General features: G+C 48.8%; 1 protein-coding gene across 1 annotated transcript; it reads left to right on the plus strand.

The window, feature by feature from the left end:
- Positions 1-1,654: 1,654 nt before the first annotated feature.
- eif6 (eukaryotic translation initiation factor 6) lies at positions 1,655-8,470 on the plus strand. Its single transcript, XM_075460021.1, has 6 exons — positions 1,655-1,967; positions 4,884-4,969; positions 5,053-5,228; positions 6,882-7,058; positions 7,135-7,319; positions 7,972-8,470. The coding sequence occupies exons 1-6, from the start codon at positions 1,699-1,701 to the stop codon at positions 7,979-7,981; spliced, it is 903 nt and encodes a 300-aa protein (XP_075316136.1). The 5' UTR covers positions 1,655-1,698; the 3' UTR covers positions 7,982-8,470.
- The last annotated feature ends 1,395 nt before the right edge of the window (positions 8,471-9,865 follow it).

The raw sequence follows: 9,865 nt of genomic DNA on the forward strand, positions 1-9,865 counted from the left end.
AAAAAAACCCGGTAAAAGTAAGGAGAGAAGAGAAAAACAGCACCAAGAAGCTAACATGGAGAGTGGGGAGGCCACCGTGTTCAGAGAGCAGGATGGAGCGCAGGCCGTACTTCTTGGTTTCATGAAGGAAGGAGAGCAGAGCGCCGCAGACAAAGGAGACCACGTGGAGGTTTAACTTAAACACGCCAAGGTTGTGTCCGTGTGGTATGAGGAAACATTTCAGCCTGACAACATGACAAGGGGCGGAGCTACCGGCCACCAAGGGGCGGAGCTACCAGCCACCAAAACAACATGACAAGGGGCGGAGCTACCAGCCACCAAGACAACATGACAAGGGGCGGAGCTACCGGCCACCAAGACAACATGACAAGGGGCGGAGCTACCGGCCACCAAGGGGCGGAGCTACCGGCCACCAAGGGGCGGGGCTACCGGCCACCAAGGGGTGGAGCTACCAGCCACCAAAACAACATGACAAGGGGCGGAGCTACCGGCCACCAAGGGGCGGGGCTACCGGCCACCAAGGGGCGGGGCTACCGGCCACCAAGGGGTGGAGCTACCAGCCACCAAAACAACATGACAAGGGGCGGAGCTACCGACCACCACACACCTCCGTCAGATGTGTTCTATAGAACCCTGAAAAGACCCGACCTCGGAGAAGGAGCTGAAACAGTTATAGGAACTGAGGGCGATAGCCCCGAGTTCCTGTATGTCCGAACACGGGAGAAAACGGCCCCGCGGATTAAAAGGTTATTAGAACTGCCAAAGGTTCCTACAGTCCGAAAGCGGCTTATGTTTCACCATGTTTCACTGAGTCACTGAAACTACTTCCTGTTTACACTGAAATAGTAAAGAAATGACGGCTGGAGCGCTTAAACCAGGAGGAGTGATACCTCTTCTTCTTTTGGCTGATCTTTGTATCCTCCTCGCTGGTCCTTCGCCCCTCCCACCCACTCTGCTCCCACCCTGCCCCTCTGCAGTGACGTCACACGTGGCGAGCTAATGGACTACAAACAAGGCGTCACGTGAAGGGGCCGACGTGATTGGCTGAGAGCGCCGAGCCCTGTGAAGCACGAGGCCGGCGGAAGAGGAGGCCGGTTGCTATGCAGACTGTGGAGGAGGAGGAAGGTTTGGAGATTTACAGACACACTGAACATCTGTAAAAGTTACCCCAGCTCAGGGGGGCAGTTATTAACACCTCAGCAGGATGACACACATACAGGAAAATTATAGATTTATTAAAGAATTAACATAAATACGACATATAAAAAAATGGGCTCTGTAAGGATCTAAAACCGTGTTTAGGGTCAGGATCAGGACTCTGGGTCAGTTAGGCAACACTTAGATAACTTGTTAATATGAATCCAAAAGTATTTCACAGACGAAGTGTTGACCAAATGTAAAATGATCAACTCAACTTTCTTTCTTGTTGGAAAAATAAAAATGTAATAATTCCAAACTACTTTTCAATATTTAACTAATGCTTTATTCAAACTAATATTTTATACAAACAGAATATTAATGTTTAATGTTCACTTAACGCGCTGCAGCTCATATTTTCTATCAAAAACAAAACAAAATAAACATCCGGGCTTTTTGACGTCAGCAGCCGTTTTGTAAGGACGTACCAATACGTCACCACGTTGACTCTGAAACGGAAGCGGAAGTGAACACGTGGGATCGAAGGAACTGCCACTGCGCATGCTGAGAGGCCGCGGTTCTTCTTCGGGTAAATTTGCCATTTCTCCACCGGGCACGCGGAGTTCAGAAACCCAGAACGAGGCGTTTTGGAGCGGAAACTTTCCGGTTCTTACAGAAACGGGTCGGTTCTTCCTCTTCCTCTTCTTCCTCCTCTTCATCATCATGGCGGTGAGAGCCTCCTTCGAGAAGAACAACGAGATCGGCTGCTTCGCCAAACTCACCAACACCTACTGCCTGGTGGCCATCGGAGGCTCCGAGAACTTCTACAGGTGAGACACCTGCACACACGTGACACTGTAACTAACCGTCGCTGCGCGAGCTGCGGGAAGGCGGGCCGGGGCGCGTGGAGACCGGGGGTCCTGAATGTTCTGGTCCGGCTGCTGTATGAGGGGCTCAGAGGGGATAAATCTGAGTTATTAAAGTGAGATTCGGTTCAGAACACAGAAGGAACAAGAGTCCAAATAAAAGCACCATGAGCTGTAAAACATTTATTAACCCTGAAACGGTTCCTCATTAACCTGGAAACTAGAACCCTGGAGGGGAACTCCTGCTCAGCGGTCCCGCTGCACCCGGACCCTTATTACTGTTGCACAGCCTTTAAAGGGAGAAGGAGCTGTGGCGAATGTGACACAGATCTACAGAATATGTTCTGCTGTTCCAGGATTATTTCAGGTTTAAGGGGGACGGTTTCCAGGCTGCTGTTCCAGGATTATTTCAGGTTTAAGGGGGACAGTTTCCAGGCTGCTGTTCCAGGATTATTTCAGGTTTAAGGGGGACAGTTTCCAGGCTGCTGTTCCAGGATTATTTCAGGTTTAAGGGGCACAGTTTCCAGGCTGCTGTTCCAGGATTATTTCAGGTTTGAGGGGGACAGTTTCCAGGCTGCTGTTCCAGGATTATTTCAGGTTTAAGGGGGACAGTTTCCAGGCTGCTGTTCCAGGATTATTTCAGGTTTAAGGGGCACAGTTTCCAGGCTGCTGTTCCAGGATTATTTCAGGTTTGAGGGGGACAGTTTCCAGGCTGCTGTTCCAGGATTATTTCAGGTTTAAGGGGCACAGTTTCCAGGCTGCTGTTCCAGGATTATTTCAGGTTAAAGGGGCACAGTTTCCAGGCTGCTGTTCCAGGATTATTTCAGGTTTGAGGGGGACAGTTTCCAGGCTGCTGTTCCAGGATTATTTCAGGTTTAAGGGGCACAGTTTCCAGGCTGCTGTTCCAGGATTATTTCAGGTTAAAGGGGGACAGTTTCCAGGCTGCTGTTCCAGGATTATTTCAGGTTTAAGGGGGACGGTTTCCAGGCTGCTGTTCCAGGATTATTTCAGGTTTAAGGGGCACAGTTTCCAGGCTGATGTTCCAGGATTATTTCAGGTTTGAGGGGGACAGTTTCCAGGCTGCTGTTCCAGGATTATTTCAGGTTTAAGGGGCACAGTTTCCAGGCTGCTGTTCCAGGATTATTTCAGGTTTAAGGGGGACAGTTTCCAGGCTGCTGTTCCAGGATTATTTCAGGTTTAAGGGGCACAGTTTCCAGGCTGATGTTCCAGGATTATTTCAGGTTTGAGGGGGACAGTTTCCAGGCTGCTGTTCCAGGATTATTTCAGGTTTAAGGGGCACAGTTTCCAGGCTGCTGTTCCAGGATTATTTCAGGTTTAAGGGGGACAGTTTCCAGGCTGCTGTTCCAGGATTATTTCAGGTTTAAGGGGGACAGTTTCCAGGCTGCTGTTCCAGGATTATTTCAGGTTAAAGGGGGACAGTTTCCAGGCTGCTGTTCCAGGATTATTTCAGGTTTAAGGGGGACGGTTTCCAGGCTGCTGTTCCAGGATTATTTCAGGTTTAAGGGGGACAGTTTCCAGGCTGCTGTTCCAGGATTATTTCAGGTTTAAGGGGGACGGTTTCCAGGCTGCTGTTCCAGGATTATTTCAGGTTTAAGGGGGACGGTTTCCAGGCTGCTGTTCCAGGATTATTTCAGGTTTAAGGGGGATGGTTTCCAGGCTGCTGTTCCAGGATTATTTCAGGTTTAAGGGGGACAGTTTCCAGGCTGCTGTTCCAGGATTATTTCAGGTTTAAGGGGGACGGTTTCCAGGCTGCTGTTCCAGGATTATTTCAGGAAAACGTCCCGAGGACACGGAGCCTTTTGATTGGAGCAGAACCAGAGAAAATGTTCTTCCTTCTGTCAGAAACACTTTAACTTTTTAAAGGGCACCAGCCGGTTCAGAGGTCAGGAGCAGGTCCTGTCATCAGGATCAGGTATCGGGATAAAACCGTGATGCAGCTCTGCTGTTAAAGTGTCTGTGAGATAAAAGCTTCTTTCACACTGAGGAATAACCCGCGTTTAATCCGCGAATTTAGCGTGTCCGCTGTTGCGTTCACACTGCCGACCCGGGCTGCCGCGGCAACTCGACTCGCCTTTCGACCCGCGTCGGACCCTAGTCTTTCTGCCGAGTTTGGTGTGGGGAGGGGTTTGGGGGGCGATTCGGAGCTTGTTAGAGGTTGGGGGAGGGACCTGAAAGTTGTATCAGTTCGAATTTTCCGACTTTAGACTCGCAATTTTTTATTTTTTATTTTTTTTGGGAACGTTGGCAAGGCGGCAGTGCGAGTGTGTTAAGGCGGCCGCCTTGACTATAATGCACTGCGGGAAACACTGGACTGAGAACTAAAAATTAAGTGTAGGGAGCTGCTTATAGCATCACACAGCATTACAGTGAGGTGAAACAAAAGCATTTAGGTCTGAGTTTAATATAATGTTTTCACGTCACAAATAAAGGCGATTTACAAAGAAGTATTTGGATCATTGTACCTAGCACACATCTAATAGGCTAAATGTGCAATGTGCCTTTAGGGCCTGAGTTGTTGCGTACGGCTTCATGAAGTTGTTCACCTAACACCATGGCTGTTAGCGCAAGCCTGCTAGCTACTTGGTGGTGGTGTGACAGCCAGTCTGGCTACCCGTAACAAGATGTTACTCCAGATGTTTGAAACGCAGCGACTGGCCAAAACTTAATTTTATTAAAGTTAATTAAGAGGGACATTACGACCAATCACCGTTGGCTCTAACGTGCTGGGTAACCAGTTGTTACGGAACCATATGGGCTCTCACACCGGCAGGCTACCAAGTTGATGATGTTTGGACTCAGACGTTCTTCAAAGTGACGTTTAAACCTTTAAACTTTGTTTTATTTGTTTTATGTCTGCAGTGTGTTTGAGGGGGAGTTATCAGAGACCATCCCCGTGGTCCACGCCTCCATCGCCGGCTGTCGCATCATCGGGCGGATGTGTGTCGGTGAGTAGCCCTCCCTCTGGTCCTTTAACGCTTCCCCCGCCCCCCTTTACCCGGTGGTGACCGCGGCGCTCTCCTGTGGGCAGGTAACCGCCACGGCCTCCTGGTGCCCAACAACACCACCGACCAGGAGCTGCAGCACGTCAGGAACTCGCTGCCCGACGCCGTCAAGATCCAGAGGGTGGAGGAGCGGCTGTCCGCCCTGGGGAACGTCATCGCCTGCAACGACTACGTGGCGCTGGTGCACCCCGACCTCGACAGGGTCAGACGCTCAACACACATGTTTAGTGTTAAGCTAGGGTTAGCCTAACACTAGGTTTAAAGGTTTAGGCTAACGCTAACCCCGACCTCGACAGGGTCAGACGCTCAACACACACACGTTTAGTATTAACCTAGGGTTAGCCTAACCCTTTAAACCTAGGGTTAGCCTAACCCATTAAACCTAGGGTTAGCCTAACCCTTTAAACCTAGGGTTAGCCTAACCCTTTAAACCTAGGGTTAGCCTAACCCTTTAAACCTAGGGTTAGCCTAACCCATTAACCCTAGGGTTAGCCTAACCCATTAAACCTCGGTTAGCCTAACCCATTAAACCTCGGGTTAGCCTAACCCATTAAACCTAGGGTTACCCTAACCCTTTAAACCTAGGGTTAGCCTAACACTTTAAACCTAGGGTTAGCCTAACCCATTAAACCTCGGTTAGCCTAACCCTTTAACCCTAGGGTTAGACTGACCCTTTAAACCTAGTGTTAGGGTAACCCTTTAAACCTAGTGTTAGCCTAACCCATTAAACCTAGGGTTAGCCTAACTCTTTAAACCTAGGGTTAGCCTAACCCATTAAACCTAGGGCTAGCCTAACCCATTAAACCTAGGGTTAGCCTAACCCATTAAACCTAGGGTTAGCCTAACCCATTAAACCTAGGGTTAGCCTAACCCATTAAACCTAGGGTTAGCCTAACCCATTAAACCTAGGGTTAGCCTAACCCATTAAACCTAGGGTTAGCCTAACCCTTTAAACCTAGGGTTAGCCTAACCCTTTAAACCTAGGGTTAGCCTAACCCATTAAACCTAGGGCTAGCCTCAGTTTACTAACCTCAGTTAAAGGTTTGTAACCCTGTATCAGAGGATGGTGGGTGTAGTAACGAGTAGTAACGCGTTGTAACGTGTAGTAACGCGTAGTAACGCGTAGTAACGCGTAGTAACGCGTTGTAACGCGTATTAACGCGTTGTAACGAGTAGTGACGAGTAGTAACGCGTAGTAACGCGTTGTAACGCGTAGTGACGCGTAGTAACGCGTAGTAACGCGTTGTAACGCGTTGTAACGCGTAGTAACGCGTAGTAACGCGTTGTAACGAGTAGTAACGCGTTGTAACGCGTAGTAACGCGTTGTAACGCGTAGTAACGCGTTGTAACGCGTAGTAACGCGTAGTAACGCGTAGTAACGCGTTGTAACGCGTAGTAACGCGTTGTAACGCGTATTAACGCGTATTAACGCGTATTAACGCGTATTAACGCGTATTAACGCGTTGTAACGCGTATTAACGCGTATTAACGCGTTGTAACGCGTTGTAACGAGTAGTAACGCGTTGTAACGCGTTGTAACGCGTTGTAACGAGTAGTAACGCGTTGTAACGGGTAGTAACGCGTTGTAACGGGTAGTAACGCGTTGTAACGGGTAGTAACGCGTTGTAACGGGTAGTAACGCGTTGTAACGCGTTGTAACGCGTTGTAACGAGTAGTAACGCGTTGTAACGAGTAGTAACGCGTTGTAACGAGTAGTAACGCGTTGTAACGAGTAGTAACGCGTTGTAACGAGTAGTAACGCGTTGTAACGAGTAGTAACGCGTTGTAACGTGTAGTAACGCGTTGTAACGTGTAGTAACGCGTTGTAACGTGTAGTAACGCGTTGCACCCCCAGGAGACGGAGGAGATCCTGGCGGACACCCTGCAGGTAGAGGTGTTCCGTCAGACGGTGGCGGAGCAGGTCCTGGTGGGCTCGTACTGCGGCTTCAGCAACCAGGGCGGGCTGGTCCACCCCAAGACGTCCATCGAGGACCAGGACGAGCTGTCGTCCCTGCTGCAGGTCCCCCTGGTGGTGAGTGGCGCCGCCGGCTTCAGCTCGCCGTTCTGTTGGTGCACGGGAACCCAACCGGCGCTTTGTGTCCCCGCAGGCCGGCACGGTGAACCGGGGCAGCGAGGTGATCGCGGCGGGGATGGTGGTCAACGACTGGAGCGCCTTCTGCGGCCTGGACACCACCAGCACCGAGCTGTCCGTCATCGAGAGCGTCTTCAGGCTCAGCGACACGGCGCAGCCGTCCGCCATCGCCACCAGCATGAGGGACTCCATGATCGACAGGTGAGACCCTCAGAGTCAGAGCGTCGGACCCTCAGAGTTAGTATGCGAGTTTGAGTAAGCAGAAGTAACGTAACGTGACGTCGCCGATCGTCATTTCCTGTCAAAACGGCAGTTTCGAGCTAGCTACAACGAGGGTAGGTTCACTTCCTGTTTTCAAAACAAAAGCACCAATTGTATGGTAATGGCTTTCCCTATGATAAAAGGCAACGGGTATTTTATTTTGTGACAATAACAGGAAGTGCGTTAGCTCACTGCGGCTAGCTTTAGTAGCGCCAAATTCGTGGGAAGCGAGCTTAAGGGAAATCAGCTTCAGGCCGGCTGATTTCGGCTCGGGCAGGAGCAAAATGCATTGTGGGTAAACGCTCTGTATACTGTCTGATCCATGAGTATGTAGTATGCAGTATGCAGTATGCAGTATGCAGTATGTAGTATGTAGTATGCAGAATGTAGTATGCAGTATGTAGTATGTAGTATGCAGTATGTAGTATGCAGTATGTAGTATGCAGTATGTAGTATGCAGTATGTAGTATGTAGTATGCAGTATGTAGTATGCAGTATGCAGTATGTAGTATGCAGTATGCTCTATGCGGTTCCAAACGCAGTGTTTACCTGCTGGTTAAACTCTTCTTCTTCTTCATCTTCTTCCCGGCAGCCTGGCGTAGACGCCGCCCGGAGGAGCTCTGCCACAGGAAGCTGCTGGACCTCATTTCTCTACAAGAACGTTTCCCTCCTTACAAACTGGCTTCATCTTCCCACAGTTATCAGCTACAGTTTTCACTTTGTACCTTTTTAAGCTCTGTGGGCTCAGCGGCGCCGCCTGGTGCTGATCAGGAGAAGGTTGGAGGTGGATCAGCTGTTGGAATGAGGTGATGCAGACCTGAGTGTGAATGTGTTTCTGAGTTGTCTGAGATCCACCACTTCCTCCACCTTCCTGGAGCTCTGCTGGAGTCGGTGCAGCTGCAGGAGGAAGCATGAATTGGAAAAAAATCGGTCTGAACGAGGCTTTTTGTGAAGTTTGAAATCACCGTTTGATACTGAAGCGTCCAGAAAACTGTAATGGTGGATAAGAATGAGATGTTTTCTGTATGAAATGAGACAAAGCGAACGTCTCTTCTGTCTGTAAAGTTAAATAAAAATAATCACTCTTTTTATCCTGCTGTTGGCTTTCTGTTTACTTTTGGAGGAACATGCATTTCTACCACATTAGGGCTGAATTAAAGGTGACATTGTGTATAAACTCCTTCTTCCTGTTCCTGGGAGCATATACAGTCAAGCCCGAAATTATTCATACCCCTGGCAAATTTTGACTTAAATGTACTTTTATTCAACCAGCAATTTTATTTTTGACCGGAAACGACACAGGCATCATTGTGGAAAAAAATATTCCTCAGCTTTTATTCACATTTGAACAAAAAGTGGCATGTCCAAAATTATTCATACCCTTCTCAATAATTAATAGAAAAGCCTTTATTGGCTATTACAGCAATCAAACGCTTCCTGTAATTGCTGTCCAGCTTTTTGCATGTCTCCACTGGTATTTTTTCCCATTCATCTTTAGCGATGAGCTCCAACTCTTTCAGGCTGGAGGGTCTCCTTGCCATCACTCTGATCTTTAGCTCCCTCCACAGATTCTCAATTGGATTCAAGTCAGGACTCTGGCTGGGCCACTGCAAAACGTTAATGTTTTTGTCTGCTAACCATTTCTTCACCACTTTTGCTGTGTGTTTTGAGTCGTTGTCGTGCTGAAATGTCCACTGCTTCCCAAGGCCAAGTTTCTCTGCAGACTGCCTGATGTTGTTGTTGAGAATCTTGATGTATTGCTCTTTTTTCATGGTGCCATTTACTGCGATCAGGTTCCCTGGTCCACTGGCTGAAAAACACCCCCAAAACATTAGGTTCCCACCACCATGTTTGACGGTGGGGATGGTGTTCTTAGGGTTGAAGGCTTCTCCTTTTTTACGCCAAATGAAGGACACATCATTGTGGCCAAACAATTCAATTTTTGTTTCATCTGACCATAAAACAGAACACCAGAAGTCTTCTTCTTTGTCCAGATGAGCATTTGCAAAGGTCAAGCGGGCTTTTGTGTGCCTTTTCTGGAGAAGTGGCGTCCTCCTTGGTCTGCGTCCGTGGAACCCAGCAGTGTGCCGTGTCCGTTGGACTGTCTGCCACCAGCAGAGCCAAGATTCTCCAGGATGGCCTTGGTGGTGATCCTTGGATTTTTCTTCACCTCTCTCACTATCCTCCTGGCCAGCACAGGTGTCACTTTTGGCTTCCGACCACATCTTCTGAGATTTTCCACAGTGCGGAACTTCTTGTATTTTTTCATAATACTTTGCACTGTAGCCACTGGAAGTTGAAAACATTTTGATATGGCCTTATAGCCCTTTCCTGACTTGTGAGCGGCCACAATGCACAGCTGCAGGTCCTCAGTGAGCTCCTTTGTCTTAGCCATGATTGTCCACAAGCCAACTGCAGAGAGCTGCTGTTTTTCACCTGTTGAGTTGATTAAACTGTTCCCAAGGAATCAGGGTAATTAGGATGCT

Source organism: Odontesthes bonariensis, chromosome 3 (assembly GCF_027942865.1).
Source record: "Odontesthes bonariensis isolate fOdoBon6 chromosome 3, fOdoBon6.hap1, whole genome shotgun sequence".
Lineage (NCBI taxonomy): Eukaryota > Metazoa > Chordata > Actinopteri > Atheriniformes > Atherinopsidae > Odontesthes > Odontesthes bonariensis.